General features: G+C 55.7%; 1 protein-coding gene across 5 annotated transcripts in view; it reads right to left on the reverse strand.

The window, feature by feature from the left end:
* CROCC (ciliary rootlet coiled-coil, rootletin) overlaps nt 1-20,033 on the reverse strand; it is a 44,550-nt gene that overhangs the window by 13,577 nt on the left and 10,940 nt on the right. For 4 of the 5 annotated variants that reach the window (XM_081057109.1, XM_081057108.1, XM_081057107.1 and 1 more), the window contains exons 4-23: nt 18,415-18,476; nt 18,165-18,330; nt 17,493-17,599; nt 14,327-14,563; nt 13,744-13,840; nt 13,040-13,123; nt 12,397-12,630; nt 11,357-11,556; nt 9,702-9,884; nt 8,666-8,810; nt 7,828-7,974; nt 7,168-7,398; nt 6,227-6,420; nt 5,824-5,951; nt 4,393-4,562; nt 3,055-3,234; nt 2,185-2,319; nt 1,661-1,804; nt 1,022-1,260; nt 406-565 (exon numbers count right to left, since the gene is read on the reverse strand). In XM_081057109.1, the coding sequence (XP_080913235.1) occupies nt 406-565; nt 1,022-1,260; nt 1,661-1,804; nt 2,185-2,319; nt 3,055-3,234; nt 4,393-4,562; nt 5,824-5,951; nt 6,227-6,420; nt 7,168-7,398; nt 7,828-7,974; nt 8,666-8,810; nt 9,702-9,884; nt 11,357-11,556; nt 12,397-12,630; nt 13,040-13,123; nt 13,744-13,840; nt 14,327-14,563; nt 17,493-17,599; nt 18,165-18,330; nt 18,415-18,476 (3,243 nt within the window). Of the gene's footprint in view, nt 1-405; nt 566-1,021; nt 1,261-1,660; nt 1,805-2,184; nt 2,320-3,054; nt 3,235-4,392; nt 4,563-5,823; nt 5,952-6,226; nt 6,421-7,167; nt 7,399-7,827; nt 7,975-8,665; nt 8,811-9,701; nt 9,885-11,356; nt 11,557-12,396; nt 12,631-13,039; nt 13,124-13,743; nt 13,841-14,326; nt 14,564-17,492; nt 17,600-18,164; nt 18,331-18,414; nt 18,477-18,550; nt 18,635-18,730; nt 18,917-20,033 lie in introns of all 5 variants that reach the window. The other variant, XM_081057110.1, reaches the window with a different exon arrangement.

Genomic DNA, 20,033 nt, shown 5'->3' on the forward strand with positions numbered 1-20,033 from the left:
CTGAGTTGAGGAGGAGACCGTATGGCCCATGAAGCTGGAAGTACTATTGGGCCCTTTACCAAAAAAGTTTGCCAGCTTCAGATCTAGTTCCGGGACCTGTACCTCTTGTTGTTTACAGATTCCTTTGAGAACTGGGCAGGTGCTTCAGACCCTCTCCTCTGAGAAATGTGAATCATATATACACAAATGTACACACACACACACACACACACTTCTGCACACGGTTTCAGGGGTTCAAGGACTCCTCAAAGCCCATCCATTAATACCCAGGTTAGGTAAGAAGGCTTGTTTCAGTTTAAGCCCCCAGTTTTATATCCAGGGGAGCCTTGGCTCCAGAAAGGGGCTGCTTTTGGCCCAAGGGCGCACAGCTACTGCCCAGAGAGGGTGCAGCACAGGGGAGGGTACCTGCCGCCGGAGCTCCTGCAGCTCCCGCCGAGCTTCCAGCCTTGAGCGCTCCACCTCTTGCAGCCCAGCCCGCAGCTCCCCAGCCTCCTTGCCCACGGCCACCCGTGCCTCCTCCAGCAGCGCCAGCTTCTGCTCCTTGTCGTCGTTGGCGAGCTTCAGGCTGGAGGGGGCAGAAGTCAGAGGCAGCCCCAGGTTCTGGAAGGGGATGTGGCTCTACACAAAGTCCCTTCCCCTAATTTCTGGGACGGGTCAGACCGGCTCTTGGCCTGGGAGGGGAAGGTGCCCCACATTCCGCTGCCTCATGTGGCCCCCTCCTGAGCAGATCTCCCTTGCCTGGGAGATGTGGACCAGTGACTCAGGGTGGAGGCGTGTATACCAGTCTCCAGGGTGATACCAGCAGGTGGGGTCAGCATTTGGACCCAGCCCTGCAGGCTGACACCTTTCCCCTTCCTTCAGGTGGGAAAAATCACCTAAAATGACCCAAGTGCCAGGCTGTGGTTAGAGGGAAGACACTCTCCACCTGTACCATGTCCCCCAAACCTTGTGGGGTCAAGTTAGCTTCCAGGGACTAAATTTAATGAAGGACTTGTGGCTGGTGCCCCCCATGTCACCCCACCTGATCCGCTCGCTCTCAGCCTTCTTCACGGCAGCCCGCAGCTCCTCGTTGGACCTCCGCAGGGCCTCGCGCTCCTTGGCACCCTCACTCAGGCTGCGCCGCAGCTCGCCCGCCTCCTGGCGTTGGGCCTCGCGGCCATCCTGGCTCTCGCGTACCTTGCGCTGGGCCTCCAGCAGCTCCCGCCGCAACCCGTCGCGGGTCTCCTCCAGCAGGCGCAGCTGAGTCCGGAGCTCTTCTGCCTGTGAGCACAGCGCTTGTCACAGGACAGGGGATGTGCCCCACTCAAGCTGGGCACCTGCCCCATTGCTCTACATCATCGACGCAGACCATAGGCGTGAGTTAGGATATGGGGCAGAGCGTGTTGGAGTCATACTGGGGGGTTTTGGTCTGGAGTAATCAATCAGGATCATCCTATGGGTGACACCAAGACGGCAGGGACCCCACCAGCCCCTCCTTCAGTGCCCCGAGTCCCACATGTACACGACAGACACCTAAATGCTTGCTGCCTCCTTTCTCGTTGGCCGTTCATTTATCCTTGAATGCAGGGGAGAATCTTAACATTGTTCTAGGCTCCAGACGGACCAGGCCCCAGCAGCACTGATGGGGTGCTGCCCAGAAGAGGGCAGGCGGATGGCTCACCTCGCGCACGCAGGATTCCCGCTGCCTGCCCAGGTCTCGGGCCTGCTCTTGCAGCCTCTTCGCTTCCTGGGCATGGGCTGCGGCAGCGTCCTCGAGCTGAGCCCGTAGGTCCCGCAGCTCAGACGTCAGGGCATTCACGGTGCTCTAGGATAGATGGGCTTCTCAGACGGTGCTGCGCCCTCCTTTCCCACCTCCCCCACCACTGGCTCCCAGCAGGGCCAGCTGAACTATCCACTTTCAGCTCCAAACACGGCCCCTCCCACTGGCCTGCCAGACCCTCCGTGATCCCTCAGTGCCTAGTGAGTACTGTCCAAGTAGCTGGTCTCTCCCGCAGACTAGGGACTCGCAGAGCAGAGCTACGCCATCTCCCTCAGATGGGGACTCCAAGGGAAGGGCTGAGGCTCCCCACACAGCCTGGAGTCTCCCCCAGGGCAGAGCCATGCCTCCCCTCAGACAAGGGGTTCCTCCAGGTAGGGCTGTGTCCCCTGGCTCAGAGGGAGATCCGCCTGCCCAGTCTACCCTACCCGGTCCTGCTCCTGCCGGCTCTGAGCATCTCGCTTCTGTCGCTCCATCTCCAGCGAGATGGTGGCCAGGCTGTGCCGTGTACCCATCAACTTTTCTGACAGCGCCGTCTTCTCGGACTCCTTCAGGGACAAGGCCTGGCAGAAGCGGGGAGCAAAGGGCCTGGGGTTGGTTGGTCTTGGAGGCATGTTCAAGCCTTTCCCCTACCCTGTGCTGGGAAATATGCCCACTGGGGACCTAAGGGCCTGAGTGGCCCACTACAGGGGGATTTGGGGCAGAGGCGCAGGCTCAGAAAAAGGGACAACAGTTAACTCTGGACACGGACACAACTGATAGATCTTACTAACTTGCTACAGCAACCCTGAAGCAGGGTCTTTCGTTATTGTCACTTTACAGATGAGGAAACAAGCTCAAAGAGGTAAAGTGATTCGCCCAGGGTGACACAGCTGGTGAGAGGAGAAGGACGCAGGCTGCCCTGTCTCTGTGACATTATGGAAAAGTCAGGAGTTAGTTCTTTTTGAGGAGGGTCGGCTGATACATGTGGGCATCACAGGGATTGCTCGGGAGGCAGCAATGGGGACACCATGCCCAGTCTGAGGGGGAAGGAAAGATGGGGAGCTGTGGGTCAGCTTTACTGGAACTAGTACTCATGGGGTACTGTGGCTGCCACTCAGTAAACTCCCACTGTGTGCCAGGCATGGCTTACTGACATGGGTCTCAGAAATGCTTCACAAACACCCGTTGTATGTTCCCAACCTGCAGGTGGGAAAACTGAGGCCCAAAGAGGAAATCCTAGCTCCTAGCTGTTGGGTGGCTGAGCGGGGACCAGCCCCAGAATAGGCTGATCGGGTAGCAGTGGGGGCCACACGAACCTGCTGCTTCTCGCTCTCGGCCAGGAGGAGGCCTTCGTCACGTTCTTGCTGTAGGGCGGCGATCTCCTCACTCAGCTCTTCCTTCTCGGCCTCCAGCCGGGCCAGCAGCTCCTCCCGCTCCCGCTGCAGCTGACTCTGCAGCTGGGCCCGCTCTGCCTCTAGCTCCCGCCATGCCGCCTCCTGGGGACCAGGCCCAGGCACATGTGACCCACAAGGCTGGGCCTAGGGAGCCCCTCGCAACCTCAGGGCAGTAAGGGCCACCTGTCCTCCAGACCATGAGAGACCAGGCAGGTGACCAGGGAACTACCAGGTGGGGTGGATGATGAGGGCCATGATGGGGACGTGCCAGCCCCTGGGAGCAGCAGCCCTGGTCTGGGGCTCAGAGAACATTTTCTAGAGGAGAGATGAGCAGCAGTCAGCCAGGAAAAGAAACAAAAAGGAAAAGAACCCCAGGCCCAGAGTACAGCCCCCGAGGCGGCCTGGAGGGAAGAGGAAACAAAATGTACAAGGAAATCATAATATTTAAGGGTCACTGGAGCTTGGACTACGAGGGGGATGTGGTGAGCAGTGGCGCCAGAGCCACAGGCAGCAACCAGGCCACATCAGGCCACGTGGGCTGTAGGGAGGGGCGGGCCTGATTCTGATGACCGGAGGGACAACAGAGAACCTTAAGGCAGGCTGATAAGCGATCTGAATTTTAGACTAGGGGGTAGGGGTAGAGGGGAGTTGGGCTGGCTGTGAGAAATGCAGGGGGTTTGGGGGCTGGGGGGTGGCACAGTAGCAGGAAACAATACCGATCTGGTGACTTAACTAAGAGGACGAGTTAGGTGAGGCAGGGGGACTAAAGAGGGCACAGGGGTTTGCTCCTCACAATACCCTATCATTATCCCCATTGTCACAGATGGGGACATGAAGGCACAGAGACCTTAGGCACATAACAAGTCTGTGGTCCAAACCCAGGCTATGTAACTCCAGAGCCACAGTTCTTACACAGCTCTGTTCTGTCTTCTAATGAGCAGGCCCCTCACCTTTCTTATGTACAAACAGTACTTCCTAGCAAATAAAAGTGCTTTCCTACTATACAGTAGGTCAGCGTTTCCCAGTGTGGTTGTGGATCCCTGAATCAGGTTCACCAGGGCTGGACTAGATTTGGGGCCTGAGAATCTGCATGTTTGATAAGGAGTTCCCAATGGATCTTCCCAGCAGCCCTCTGGGCTCCTGAAACAGAGATGAAGTCCCATTTCACAGATGTGGAAACTGAGGCAGAGTGAGAAGGATGACCTGCCTAAGGTCACAGAAGAGACAGTGGCTCAGAGCCCTGCCCACCCTGCCCTGAACCTTCTCTCGCTGGAGTCGCTGCAAGTCCTCCTCGTGGGCTGCCCGCTGCTCCCGCAGAGATGCTTGGGCCTCCCGTTCAGCCTGCACCAGCTTCTGGGCCATCAGCTCTTTATCCAGAGCCACCTTCTCCTCTGTAGTTGTCATCTGCTGCCGCAGGCCTGCCAGCTCCCCTGTGCAGGAAGGACAGGGGAAAAGAACAGGCTTGGGTCGGAACTTCCCTATGGGCCAGCAGACTCAGGTCTGTGAGCCATGTGGACAAAAATCTCAGAGGGGAGAGGGCCCACCTGATACCTAGGCTGAGTTCCCTGGAGAAGCTTCTCACCCTCTGTGCCTCAGTTTCCCCATCAGCTGCCTGAGCTCACTGGTCCTGTCCCCCTCCCTCCCTCCCTGGAATGGCATCCGAGGAATCAAATGACTGACAAGGAGGCCCCCCCCAAATGGGGAGGGTAGCAGAAACATAACAACCCCCATTAGTGACTGGGTGCCTGGCTGAGCACGTGATAAATCTAATCTCATCACAGCTTCATAACACGCCAAGTTAGCTTATCTCAACCCCAATTTACAGATGAGGAAATGGAGGCTCCGAGGAGACAGGCAATTTCCCAAAGCAGCACAGCTTTCTTTACTGACTAACTGCCATGAACATATGTGTACTTGGTGGACAATTACCTGAGATGCCCACAGGGAGGGTACACCCCACTGTGAACAACTTAAAAACCATCTCCTGGGTTGGAAACCCACCAGAGACTGTCAGCGTTTCCCTTCCTGGTTCTGTCTATCTCAGCTAGACATGGACAGGAAAATTAATTTTCACATTCTTACCGTGTTTCCCCAAAAATAAGATCGGGTTTTATATTAAGTTTGGCTCCAAAAGACTCATTAGGGCTTGTGTTCGGGGGATGTCATCCTGAAAACTCATGCTAGGGCTTATTTTCCGGTTAGGTCTTATGTTCGGGGAAACAAGGTAGTAAATGTTGAATGAGAAGAACCCCTGAATTCAGAGACTGGGTGGGGCATGTGGGGAGAAGCAGGGCTGGGATTGTGGGGCCGACAGTCATTCAGAAAAGAAAAGCAGCGATGGCTCCAGAGAACTCAGAACTGTCTAAGCGTCCTGACGACCACAAGCGGGAGGCCCTGTTGGCCGAGCCAGGCGTCGTGCCAAGCCTTCACATGCTTTCCTCACTGCATCCTGGCAACAGTCTTAGAAGGTGGGCATTATCACCTCTAATTGTCAGATGAGGAACCTGTGGCCCAGAGAGGGAAGGGGCTTGCTCGAGAAAGCTCAGATCTAAGTGGCAGTGGCAGGATTGGAACACAGGTCAGCCAGACTCCAAAGCCAATGCCCCCAATTTCCATGAGACCCCAGAACTTGACAGGTTACAGTCCGGGCTGGAGCCTGGTGTTCCCCACCCATCCTCTGCCCTGCCATACCAGTCAGAGTCTCCTTGGCCAGCAGCAGGGCCTGCCCATCAGCTTCCAGCTGCTCCCGGCGGGCTTCAAGCTGGGCCAGCTGCCGCTGCACCTCAAACAGGCTGCTCTCCAGGGCTTCCTTCTCCAAGCTACAGCACACACAATCCCTCAGGCCTTGGGACTCAGCCTCCCAGGCCCCAGGAAACGGTGGATCCCAGGGCGTGGCCAGCTGTGGGCCAGGTGCCAGCCTACCTGCCCAGCCGGGCCCACACTCCCTGGGGAAGCCTGAGCCATAGCTAGGACGCGTTGGCAAGCTCAGCTCCTCAGTAACTATGCCTGTGGGCCAATGCCAGGGTGTGGCGGGTCACAGTGTGGCCCCAGGCAGACCCCCCCAGAATGGGCTGGGCAGAGCCCAAAGCCTTACCGAAGGCGTGTAGCCTCCTCCACCAGGGTCCGGCCTTCACGCTCCGCTGCCGCCAGCTGCACCGCCAGGCCAGCCCTCTCCTTGGCCAGAGCCTCCTTCTCCCGGGCCGCCCGCTCCAGCGCCTCCACCTGCCGTTGGGACTCCCGCCGTGCCTGCTCCAGCTCCTGCTCCCGCCCATTCAGCTGTCGGGAGAGCTGGCACCCACCCAGGCACTGTCAGAACCCCTCAACCTGCTCATCATGCAGCACCCCAACGCTAGGCCTGACCCAGCCCTAGCCTGGCAGGCAGAAGACCTGGTTCGAGCCCAGGCTCTTCTGCCCTGATGTGCTCTGTGGACTTGGACAAATCCCAGCCTTCTCTGAGCCTGAAATGTACACACCTGGAATAATGAGGATCCTCACTCAGTCTGGGTCATAACAGAACCCTTTCTGCACCCCCAAACTTCCAGAGAAGCTGAGTATACGAAACAGACCAAAGGAGAGCTGCTTTGCAGGCCTTAGAGTGGGGACCTGGAGCTCTGCTCCCTGCACCCCTGTGGCCCATCCCCTAGAGGTCTGTGTCAGGAACCCAGGCCCTCCAGGACAGACACGTGGATCCCTGAGACCCTAAGGTCCCTTCCCGCTGTGATGTCCCACTAAGTCTAAGATTCCAAATTCCTCAGTAATCTTTACTGAGTGGTGACTCGGCTTCAAGTGCTTACACAGGTGTCCTCTTCAGAACAGCCCTTTGTGGTAAGAACAGTTAGCCCCACGTTACAGGTGGGCTGACGAGGCATGGGGAGGTTGGGCAGCTTTCCCAAGGCCCCCACTAGCAGAGGTAGAGCTGCATTTAAACCCAGATTCAGGCTCCTGAGCCTGTGAGTTACCCAGGACAGGGTGCAGGAGAGGCTGGGAGCCCACAACCCCTTCCCCACCCGCTCCCCACCCCCCACATACACCCACCTGGGCCAGCTGCTCCTGCAGCCGGCAGCGCTCGTGGCGCAATGTGGGGACCTGGTGCTCCAGGGCCTCCCGGGCCTGCTCTGCCGCCCGCAGGGAGCCCTCCAGGCCCTGCCGATCCACCTCCTGCTCCAGCCGCAGCTGCTCCAGCCGCTCCTGCTCCTCCCGTGCCAAGGTGGCCTCCTGCTCCACGCGCCTCTGCTGGCCTAGCAGGGCTGCCTTTTCCTCCTCCAGCTGTGGGGTCCCGGTGGGGGTGGAGGTGAGTGAGCAGATCAGTCCAGACCCCCCACCTGGGGAAGGGGGTCCCACCCAGGTCCAATGACCAGCCACCCACCTATCACAGGGATGGTGCGCTTGGGCATGTGGACACTGGGGAGGGGGAAAAGGGAGGAGGGCCCACGGAGCATCTTTTCTCTCAGACCATGAGAGAGGAACAGACAGATGGAGTCAGAGGCAGAAGGACAGAGACACAAAGAGGCAGGGAGCAAGACAGATAGGGGCAGGGAGAGAGGGGGGCAGGGAGAGAGGGAGACAGGGAGATGTGCCGCCAGGCAGGGGTGGGGGAGGTAGGGCGAGGCGGAGCCTGGGTCACCACCTCTGTGGGGTCTCTGAGTGGGGAGCACAGGTAGGTGAGGCAGGGGGGTGTGCTGGCACATGGCATACCTGGGCGACGAGTTGGTTCAGCCCCAGCTTGTCCTGGGCGAGGCTCTCATTGAGGGCGCTCAGCTTGGACAAGGAATCCCGCAGAGACGCCTCTTCCGCCCTCAGCTTGGTCATGGACAGCTCGAGCTCCACGCGGCCAGCCTCAGCCTGCACGGTTGTGACCAGGGCGGCCAAAGACATTCAGGCGAGGAGAGAAAGGGGAGAGAAAGGGAGAGACGGGAAGAGACTGGGAATGGTGTACAGATGTGGAGAGACAGGTAAGATGGGGAGAAAGGCAGAGAGATGGGGAGAGGCAGGAGGGCAGGGAGAAACAAGAAGAGGCGGGGAGAGACAGGACCCTCAGAGACAGGGTCGGGGACAAGGCAGACATGAGACAGAACAATCACTGTAGAAGGCCTACTGCCTACAGAGCTACTTGAAAGAAGCTGCACACCACAGAGGTGTGCAGGGCAGGGCCAGAGGTCAGAGGGTCCCCCAAAGTGGGGTCTAGGGGTGGCACTGCTCTGGGCCCAGACTACAGAGAGTGGGGCCAGCATCCACCAAGGACTGTGCCCCCAACTCTCACAGACCCTAGGACCTGTGTCCAGAGATCAAACTCGATGACCTGAACTACAGACTTTCCCAGGAGCATCAGGAAAAGTTGGGATATGACCACTAGTAGAGGTCAATTCACTTATATATGGGATCAGAGGTCAGTCTGGCCTGGGTCAAAGGTCAGCCTGAGTCCAGAAGGAAGGGATCTGTGACCAGGGTCAGAGGTCAGCCTGAAATAGGGGTCAGTCTGTGGCCATGGCGAGAAGGCCTGGGGCCTGTGGTTGTGCAGCAAACAGGGACCCACCTTGGTCAGTGCCTCGGTCACCTCGGTCTTCTCAGCCTGCAGCATGTCCCGCTGCAGCGTGGCACAGCTCAGTGCCTCCCTCACCTCCACCAGCTCCTTCGCCAGCCCTGAGCGCTTCACCTCCAGCTGCTCTAGTTGTCTATGGCTGTGGGACAGAGGGCAGGGGGTGCCCCCATGTCACTCGTCTGCTCTGAGTCTCCTGTAGCCAGGCAATCTGGAGCAAGGCAGGGGTTAGGCCCGAGGCAGGAGCCTTGGGGTCAAGAGCCTCACCCACAAGGACAGCCAGACCCACCGCCTTTGGGATCTATGACTCTGGGCCTCAGTTTTCACATCTGCAAAATGGGTAACCACAGTCTCGTGAAGTTGTTATAAGGATACATGACTCACTGTATATGAAGAGCTTAAACTAGTGCCTGGCATATCTCCCCAAGGGCCTTCGGAAACAAGAATAATACCCACTACCACTATGACTGTGACTTCTGTCTCCCAGAAGAAAATAATGCAGTGGTTAAGAGGTGAACTCTTCAGAGTGAGGAGCAGAATGCTATGTTTGTGTTCAAATCCTGGCTCTTCCATTAACTAGCTGTGACCTTAGGGAAGTGACATGACCTCTGTTCCTCAGTTTCACCATCTATCAAATAGGGCTAATAATAGCTCCTACATCATAGAGTTGGCGTGAGGACACCCTAATGGCTTAAAATGGTGTCTGGCACATTGTAATATTAACATCAATACTGTAACTTTAGTTTTTAAAAATACTAAAATTATTACTATTATTTTAATTATCATAGCTACTACCCTCCACACTCTACCTCCTACCAGTTCTCTGATCCCAGGTAAGTGACTATACCTCCTTGAGCCTCAGTTTACGAAAACGGGGTTGGTGAGAAGCCTGTGCAGCAGAGGGGTGCCACGAGGACTCCTTGGGATGGCAGGAGACCCAGGACACAGCAGGTGCTCCCTAGCTCCCAGGGGCACTGCCAGAAGCCCCGAGGCCCATTCGAGTAGCCCTGGCAGGGAGGCCAGAAGCGCTCACCTACGCTCCAGCTCCCTGCGTGTCCGAGTGCTGTCCTGCACTGTGTCCTCCCGCTCTTCCTCCAGCTGGTCCCGCTGACGACGCAGTTCCTCCTGAGTCGCCTGCAGCTTCTCCCGCTCCTGCCGCAGCTCCTCAGCCTGCTGCTGGGCTTCCTGCAGGCTGTGGGCCAAGCTGACCTTCTCCCTTCAGGACAAGGGGAGGGGGAGCTGAAGGGGACGCTGGGGCTGCTCCCACTGGGGAAGATGGTCTTGCTGCTATCCTACATTTGAGCCACATCCTCTGTCCTCTAAGGCACCTGCCTCCAGGAAGCCTTCCCGGATTCTGCCTGGGGCCAACTCATTTCATCCACATCTCTCTGAGCTGACTCTTCCCGGCAAAGGGAACCTGGCTTCCTTTCTCCCCCAACCTGCCCACTTGGAGGCCCAGTGGAACAGATGGAGGTACTGGCCTTATCTCCAAGTATGTCACCAGGCTGAAGAGGCCAGGCTATGCTCCTGAGACATGTGGGCAATTTTGTTGCCAGCCCTGCTCGTCTCTATGACCAGGAAATGCCACTATTGCACCCCGTGCCCCTCAACTCTGGGAGGCCAAATAGAGCTGGGTGTGTCCAGGTTGCACAGGTTCCTGCTGCACAGGCCTCAGCATGTGGTAGCCAGGACAGGGCAGGGAGGAGGCAGCAGCTGGGAAGTCTGATGATCTGTGGAGCGTTGCCGTTCTCCCAACTCCAGCACTCAGAAGCAATAGAGGAGGCGTCTGGAGCACCTTCTCCCCAGCTCGCTGGGGTTTCCAGCTCAGGCTTAGGGCTGACTGCTGTCATACCCTCCACTGCCCTGCCTCTTCACTCGAAGCGGCAGCCTGGAAGCTTACTAGATATGAAGGCTGGCAGTAGGTGGGAAAAAGCATGCAATGTGACAGTAAGTAAAAACAGAATGCAAAATGAGGTGTTCACTGCGAGTACAACTATATAAAAAGCCCTTCTCCTTCTAAGGTATGGGAGGCATTGGTTTTGCTATCAGACGAATCCGAGTACCAATTCCTATCCCCAGCTATCGCTGTGTGAGTTTGGATAAGCCTCTCAACCTCAGGACACTGACAGTTCTGCACTTTGTGAGTTTGGCGGGAAGTCTAATTGAGTAAATACACGTAAAGCACTTGGCATTAAGGCTGGCACACAGTAGGTGTACAGGAAACCTTTGCTACCTCACTGCCAGGAAACACGATGGGAAGCTAAACCAATGCGTTAACAGTGGTTAGAATGGGCAGGTGAGACTGTGAGGAGGTCCCGCTTTTTCGTTTACCCTCCATTTTTCAAACTTTTTATTATGAAGAGAAACACCAAGAAATAACCGCAACATCAAAAATAACCAAGCCGCTAAAAGTGGATCGTTTCCTGTCTCAAAAATCTCTAAGAAACAGCATCTAGAATAACAGCACTGTGAACCGAACTCTTTGAAATGAGCACTTGAAACGTGGCTAGTGTACTGAGGAACTGAATTTTCACTTTTTAAAATGTTAAATTAATTTAAACGTTAACAGATCCACATGGCTACTTATGACCATACGGGTGCAAATCCACATGCTGACAGGCTCAGGCTGGAGCTAGGCCCAGACGCTGACTGATTCTCCAGGGCCCCCACCTCTGACCTCCCGGGCACCTGCTGAGAAGCTCAATGTTGCTCCGGAGCCGCTGGGCCTCGCGCTGGGCATCCTCCTGGGCCTGGATGGCCCCATCGCTCTTATCCTGCAGACGCTGCAGCTGTTCTTCTAGGGCACGGCGTTCACCCTCGCTGTCACTCAGCTGCTTCCGCAGCGTACCCAGGAGGTCCTGGCTGGCTTCATAGCGCCCACGCATGTCCTGTGGCACGGGAATCGCTGAGTCTGAGGGAGCCCTAAGAAGCCCCCAGAGGCCCCCGGCTACTCTCTACTGGTTCCAGGGACATAAACCAGCCTACTCTGTGGTCTAGTCCTGGGGCAGGAAAGTGGGGCTAAACCCTCAGGATAGGTTTCCACTTCCCTTCATTGGGCCCTCACCACCCTTCTGTGACCTCTGCCAGGGCTCTGGGCCTCTATCCCCTTGGGATAGAGTTCCAAGCTGAGTTCCAAGAGAAAGAGCCCTGGGCTAGCAGGGCCTGGCTACCCTGACCTAAGCCCCCAGGATGCCAGACAAACTGCCAAGCACACTCCTTATCCGGGTTTCTGACTACTCCAGGACTCTTCCCCTTTGTATCCTGCTTCTGACTCTACCCCCAGGCTCCTCTCTGCCCCCAGTTTCCAAGTTCCTCTCGTCCTAGGCAGACTCCTTCTCCCAGGCCTTTTCCCAGGGTCCTGGCTCTGTCTGTCCTGTCAGAGTACCTCATCTCCCTTTCTATACCAAGCTCTTCCCTCCCTAGGCTCCGCCCACAACTGCCCAAGCACCTCCAAATCTGGGCCCAGAGTCTACCGGAGTTCTCAGCTACCTCCATGGATCCCGACTCAGTTGCCCTTTCTCGCGGCTCTGACTCCACCCCGGGATACCTAGGCTCCTCCCCCAAGACCCTGGCCCCGCCCCCACGACACAAGTTCCACCCCTGGGCTGCCCAAGCCCCTCTCCAGTACTTTGGCTCCACCCCAGGATGCTCAGGCTCCGCCTCAGAATCCTGGCCCCGCCCCCAGGCCGTCCAAGTCCCTCACCCGGAAAGCTCCGCTCCTTTCTTACCTGAACCTGTAGCTGGCGCTTATGCAGGGCAGAGTGGATCAGGGTGAGCATGGAGGAGTCAGAGCAGGCTGGGGAAGGGCCTCGGCGCGGGGAACGGCCGCGGCCAGGCGAGGAGCGTCGCTGTGGGGACGGGGTCCGGGGGCCGGAGAGCCCCCGCAGGCTGCCCTCGGACGCTTCGGCCGTGTGCTCGGAGCCGCTTAGTTGGACGCCACTCTCCATGTCCGATAGGACTGCCTGAGGGTGGGTATAAAGGCAGAAGGAGGAGGACAGCGCAGGGTTAGTTGGGTAAAGAAGCCCAGGCGGGTCAGTGGGGCCTGGGGGCCGCGTGTCCAGCTTCATCCGAAAGCCTGCAGCAAATTCTAAGCTCCCTTCCTACAAGTCTTCCTGATTCCACCTCCACTAGCTCACAGCCCTCAGCCTGGTGTGTAAAGCCTCCCATTTATTGCGAAGACCTCATTCAGCCTTTCTCACAGATGGGCGTAGAACCTGCGGTGCCTCTCCCAGGCGGGGTCCCCAGGTTCCCCAACCACTTGCAGTTCAGCTCAAAGCCACCAAAGGATGTGGTGGCCACGGACTGCTTGGCCTTGCCCTGCCCAGGGCTCCTCCCCTTTCTGGCCTATCCAGGCTCTCTCCCACCTCACACCTGTGCCAGATCCCTCAGAGTCTGCTGCAGCCCCTCTCCCTCCTCTGTCTCCAGGGCCGCCTGCTCCTGGAGCCGCAGGGATTCCTGGAGTGGTGTTGGGGAGACAAAGAAAGGGTGGTCAGGGTCTCTGCCCTAGTCTAAAACTCCACTCATCTCCCTCCCTGGCTCCCCACCCATTAGGTAGCCTCTAAGGCCAGCAGCCCCAGTGCCCTCACTGCAGGCTAGGCCCAGAGAAATGCAGTATCCTGCTCTAGGTCACACAGCCTATTAGAGGACAGCTGGACATAAAACCACACAGGATGACCAACCCAAGCAGCACCCTTGAGGAGTGTCCCTCTGGTGGGGAAGCAGTTGAGTTGCAAGAGAAAGATCCCTGGGCTATCAGGACATAGGCATGAGTTTAAGTCCTGATTCCCCAGCTTACTGGATCTGAGACTCTGGACGAGTATTGCCCCTTGGGCCTCGGTTTGCTCATCTGTATAATGGGGATCATGCTATAGGGCTGCTAAGAGGATGAAATGGGATAAAGGAGGTGACTGTGCTCACACTAGGCCTGGCACATACTAGGTGCTCAATTAATGAGGGGTGAAATTGTCTGAGTGGGATGCTCAGGGGTGGCCCAGCAGCCCAGCCCTCAGCCTGTGTCCCCTGGTCACAGTGCTCCCATCCCGCCTTGCCACATCTCAGGGGCATCTGCATCTCACCAGGGCCTCAAGCTTCTCTGTGAGGGCCTTGTTGACCCGATCCTTCTCCAGATTCTGATTCTGAAGGCACTCCACTGTCAAGGTCAACTCTGTCACCCTGGAGGTAGGGGAGCAACAGAGGTAAATGGGAGACCACCCAGCTTCTCCTCAAACCCCCAGCTCTGTGTCCTTCATGCTGCCCCAAAACTAAGGTAGGGACCTTAGGATTCATCTCCCTAGCTGTGTGACCTTGAGCAAGTCACTTCTCTCTGGGCCTCAGACTTCTCATCTGTCAATGAGAATGTGGTTGCCACCTATTTTATCTCATGGGAAAGCACTCTGGGACTTGTCTAGGTCACAGGAGCTAGGAGCAAAACTTCTGGCATCGGAGGCTCAACTACTCGTGATATACCCTGGGCAAAAGCCCTCTGGATCTCAGTCTTCCCTTCTGCCAAATGGAGTGCCTGGGGAGACTGGCTGAGCTCATACAGGGGAAAGGCCCGACCCCAGTGAACAGACCCCCTTCCTCCCTGCATCTCCAAGTGCACTCCGCAGGGAAGCCTGCCTCGTGCGGTGCCTACCAGGTCCCCTGGTAGGGACCCACCTGGCACTGAGGTTGGCCTTATCCAGGTTGCTTTGCACCTGCAGCTGGGCTAGGCCCTTCTCCTGGAGCACTTTGGCCCGTAGCTGTTCCTCCAACTGGGCCTGCAGCAGTGCCTGCTTCTCCTGGGCCGCCTCCGCCCGGCTTTCGGCCAGCCGCAGGCCCGTGCTCAGCCCCAGGCCCGCCTCCTGGACAGCCCGTGAAGTCCGAGCCAGCTCCCCTCCCAGCTGCAGCAGGTCCCTGGTGGAGAGAACACAGGGAGAAGGACAGGGATGGAATGGGGGGGTGGCCTCCCAAGGGTCAATCAAAATTACACTAGGATGTTACCTGTCACTATCAGATTGGGGAAAAGTCACCTACTGCACACTGGAGGTGAGGCTGTGGGGAAACATGGCCTCCCTCTACACTGTTGGTGGGAGGGTTTCCCCAAGGAGGGCAATTCATCTCTGATAATTATTTTTAATCAGTTCATTTTATTTTTTTCTGTACTGTTTTTATTTTTACGTAGTTTTTCACATATTTATTTTACTATTTTTTTTATTTTCAATGACAGTTGACGTTCAATATTGTTTAATATTAGTTTCAGGTGTGTAGTATAGTGGCTAGACATTTATATAATTTATGAAGTGATCCCTATCTATCTTGGTTAACCTAGTACCAACCTGGTACCATACGTAGTTATTACAATATTATTGACTATCTTCTCTGTGCTGTACTTTACATCCCCGTGACTATTTTGTAACTGCCAATTTGTACTTCTTACTCCCTTCATCTTTTTCATCCAATCTCCGAAACCCCTTCCCACCTGGCAACCATCAGTTCTCTGTATCTATGAGTCTGTTTCTGTTTTCTTTGTTCCTTTATTTTGTTCTTAGATTCCACACATAAGTGAGGTCATACGGTATTTGTCTTTCTCAGTCTGACTTATTTCACTTAGCATAATACCCTTTAGGTCCATCCATGTTGTAGAGCTCGCAAATTATAAATGGATCAGGTCTTTGACCCACCAACTCCACTTCTAAGAATTTACCCTATAGATATGCCCCAATGCTTGGAAAATGACCTGTGTATAATAAGGTAAGGGGATCCACTGCAGTATTGCTCAGGTAAAAAATACTGGTGACAACCTCAATGACTATAAAAGGGGGCTTCTATGAAATAAATGGTGACACATCCATTCAGTGGAATATTCTGTAGCTGAGAAAAATGAATGGGGAACCTCTTCAGAGCCTAAAATGGAGCCACTTCCCCATTATAAGTATAAGAGGAAGAAAGTATCTCCAAGTACTGCAAAGATGAAATTCTACCAAGAGAACATTTTTTAAAAAGCGGGGTGTGTGTGTGTGTGACCTGCTGTATTTGCTTGTATAAAATAAGCCTGGAAGGTCACTTAGGAAAGTGACTGGTCATACTGCTTGCCTCTAGGAGGGAAGAGGAGTGTCCGGGACACAGGTAGGAGGGAGCCTTTTCACTGTACACCCTTTTGGAATTTGAACCTTGTCAGCATATGAGTTATTCAAAAGTAAAATGTTAAATTTTTAAATGCTAATGAAAAATAAAGCATATTTAGAATACATAAAATAGGTTAAATCGTCTCCTTTCTTGAATGAACTGTACCACTCGGTATCTAACAGTAAAAAGAAGTACGGGGCTGATCCAGTGGCTCAGGCGGTTGGAGCTCCGTGCTCCTAACTCCGAAGGCTGCTGGTTCGATTCCCACATGGGCCAGTGGGCTCCCAACCACAAGGTTGCCGGTTCGATTCCTCGAGTCCCACAAGAGATGGTGGACTGCGCCCCCTGCAACTAACAACGGGCAACTAACTGGACCTGGAGCTGAGCTGCACCCTCCACAACTAAGACTGAAAGGACAACAACTTGACTTGGAAAAAGTCCTGGAAGTACACACTGTTCCCCAATAAAGTCCTGTTTCCCTTCCCCAATAAAATATTTAAAAAAAAAAAAGAAGTGCCTCATTATGGAAGAATTCCAATTAATACATGAAGAAGTGACAGAACAAGACAATCACGATTGTGCCACCTCTGATGAATGTCTGGATCTTGGCATTGACCATCAAGGGCTGCCAGCGCAGAAAAAGAGACACCCAGGCATTACGGCTTCCTCTTGAAAAGCACACAGCACTTAAGAAGTTTTACAAAAAGAAACCCAAAAAACAAACAAAAGTACCCCGAACCTGAATCTGATCAAGCCTTAAATCCAACATCCAATTGACAGGAAGTACAGGGGATAAAGGTGTTAAACGACACCCCAGAATCCAGACTGTGGGAATCTCTTAGGACAACTGTCCCAGTTTCCTGAACAAATAATTAAAAGACACTTAAAGGACAAATCAACCCATTGCATTTTATGACCATCTACAGATCCTGAAAATGAAAATGAAAATGAAAATGAAGCGAAACCATCGGTGACAGGGATGAGTCAATGAGAAATTTGGACACTGACTGAATATTTGATGATTTTAACAAAAGATCATTAATGAAACAAAATTTTAATGTAAAAAGGGAAACAAATTGGTCTACCTGCCTCTAGGCATTCTCCTCACCTCTGCTGCTCAAAGACGAAGCATAACCAAGCTCCCCTGCTTTTGAGGCTCTCCTTTCCAACCTGACCTCCCTTCACCTGCCTTTTGCTCCAACCCCACCAGCTGCCATATTCTCCCACCCCCAAGCCTTAGCTCAGGCTGTGTTCTCTGCCTGGAATGCCCCCAGTTCTGCCAGGAAAATCCTACCCACCCCTTGAGGTCAGTGCAAGTTCCACCTCCTCTATGAAGTGTTTTTCTGACTTCCCTACACCTCCCATCCTCTGAGCATCTGGGACATTCGCTCCTTTCCACTTTCATGTCACTGACCGTTCACTTCCTCAGTCTAGAATTTCGGTCCGTATCTTTCCAGCACTCGAGGCGGTGAGGACATGAGATGAAATAAAATGTACAAAGAACCCAGCTCAGCGTCAACACCTAGTAAATGTGGACTGCCACGATCGTAGTAAGACTTTTCATTATTACTAGTTGCCTCTGCGTCTCCTAGGGCCTGGCACACAGGTATGTTGATTTGGACTAAAGTTCAACCGAGTTCAACTTAAAAAGCAGGGTTGCCACCCAACTGCTGCTGCAGCGTCTCCCCAAATCTGCCCTCCGTCAGCCAGGCCTTACCTCTCAGTGGACATCTTCACGTCGCTGACCAGCCGCCGGACCCCTACAACCTGCCTCCAGAGGAGGAGCAGGCGGCTGTGCTCGTTGCTGAAGTAGGCATTGAAGGACTGAAGGGAAGACAGGCCGAGTAAAGGGCTACCCGCTTCCTCCCCAGCTCCGACCACCCTGGGAGGCACTGTCACCCAGGGAGGGGGGACTTCCCATGCCAGCTCTGGGGCTGCGCACAGGGCTGTGTCAGAGCTGCCACTCCCATGCTCTCAAGCCTCCCTCTGGCACAGTGGGTTTCACTGCGTTCACCAGCTACAAGAGGCAGCGAGAAAGGGCAGAAAGGGCCGGGGACCTAGGTTTCCATCCCAGCTACCAGCTGCATGATTGTGGGCAGGTTACTTAATCTCTCTTTAGAAAGAGGATGACGGCACCTACCACATACCGCTACCATTATTATGAGGAATAGAAAAGAAATGCACACCTGGCATGTAGTGCGCTAATCAAGGCCAGTTATTATTGTAACTATGTACCCTCCCCTAAAAGGCTCCCCTGGCCAGCTGGGCACTCCCACTCCCTCTCCTGAGGTCTGAGTTCCCCCCACTATACAAAGGCCCTTCCCCTCAAGTCAGGCTGGGCCCACGAGGCCCCACTGGGAGCCTGGCCTCCCAGCACCCCTGTGCCCACCTCTTCCTCGCGCCTCCATGCAGCCTCCCGCTGTTCCAGTTCCTTGCAGCTGCGTGTCCAGTCGCTGGTCACTTTGCGTATGTCCTCACTCAGAGCCTGGTTGGCCGAGCTCGCCTGGTCCAGCTGCTCTCGGAGCATAGCGTTCACCTGGGCCAGGCTGGCGCTCCTGGGTGAAACAAAAAGGGAGCAGTGGGCACGTGGCCGGAGAGGACTGCTCTGCCAGCCGTGACCCCTCTCCGCTGTGCCCCACCTCTGCTGCTCCTCTTCTAGGCGAATGAGGGTGCTCTCCAGGTCTCGGCTGTGCTCTGTGTCCTGGGTGGGAGAAGAGAGGCATCAGGTTGGGCACGCAGAGGGAAGGGCCTGCCCTGCTCCACCCTGGCACCCACCCTCAGCCTCTGCTGCTCCAGCTCTGTGGATCTCTCCAGCACCTGCTGCTCCAGATCCGAGCACTTCTTCTTATACTGGAGAATCTGGGGATGGGTGGGGAGCGAATGGTTAGCCCCGGGGGTGGGGGCAGGGCAAAGTGAGCACATGGGTAGGCAGGAGCAGGAGTGGGCGGCCCTGACCTTGGCCTGCAGCCGCTGCACAAGCTGGGCCTGCCGCTGCTGGCCCTCCTGGTAGGCCTGCAGCTTGCGCCGGTAGGAGGCCTGCTCCTCCTGCAGCTGCCTCCGCAGCTCCACGCTCTGCCGTGCCAGCCCCCTGGGCTCCTGTGTTTCCAGCTCCCCAGACTCCAGCCGCACAGCCTGCTCCAGCTGCAGGGAAGGGCCCTGGGTGAGAGTCCTGGGCCTCCGGGGAAGGCAGGCGCAGGCCTCTGCAGGGGGTGCCAGGCTGGGGCCAGACCCACAGTGCCTTGCAGGCACATGTGGGCAAGCCCAGGATGCAATGCACGTGTGCACAGGTTAATGCAGCCATGCGTGGACACACAGACAGGACGTGCATGGACACACGGGTGGGCTGTGTGTGGACACATGTAGGTGAGCCCACACACATGTGCATGCAAAACACAAAGATGCACCTGGGGGTAAACCTTAGCGGCCCTGGGTGCACGGGGAGCCTCTCCTCCAGAACAACCAACCCAGCTGTGGTTGATGATTATTAGATCTGTGCCCCTGTCCCCCAGCCCCGTCCTAAGTGAGCTCAGCAGAGCCCGGCTTTTTATTCCCCCTTGTATCTTAGACCTAGAACAGTGTTAGTGGCACGTTTGTTGAGCACATGAATTAATGGCATAAGCACACGTGAAAACATTCAGACAGGGGTGTATCTACATACATGCCTATCTGAGGGGACATGCACACTCACAAGGCACACAGGCGGTGTCACACATCCCAAGTGACATGAATGAACTCAGCAGCCTGCCCCCACTCCCCGCATACACAGCGCTCCGATTTGTGAGAGGTGCACGCAGATGTTCTAATCTACGGCTTATGAATACCCGCCCAGTCCCAGCCCGGCCTCAAGCTCCCGCCTCTCCCTGACCTCAGGGGAAGCCTCTGCTGTAAAGCGCGCTTCCTCCACCCCCAGGCAGCTTACAGCCCCTCATCATCACACCCTGTAGGCAGAGGCAAGATGCTTGGCTCTGGCTGCCCCCACCAGCCTTGGAACCCCCTTTGCCCCTTGGGCACCTGCTGGCCCCACCTGTTGAGAAGGCTGCTGAGGATGAGAGGGACTAGCAAGAGTGACAGCGCCCAGGGAGCACCAGTGGATGACAGCCCAGCCCAGAGGCCTCTGACATCAGCCCACACTCAGCACCCACCTCCCTACTGCCTGGCCTGCTCCAGCCTGGGTAGGGCATTCATACACCCACCCACGCCGGGTTCCAGAGAAGCCAAGGGCAAGGCCAGCTAATCTCACCCATGCTAATAACAGGGC

Source organism: Rhinolophus hipposideros (assembly GCF_964194185.1).
Source record: "Rhinolophus hipposideros genome assembly, chromosome: 8".
Classification (NCBI taxonomy): Eukaryota; Metazoa; Chordata; class Mammalia; order Chiroptera; family Rhinolophidae; genus Rhinolophus; species Rhinolophus hipposideros.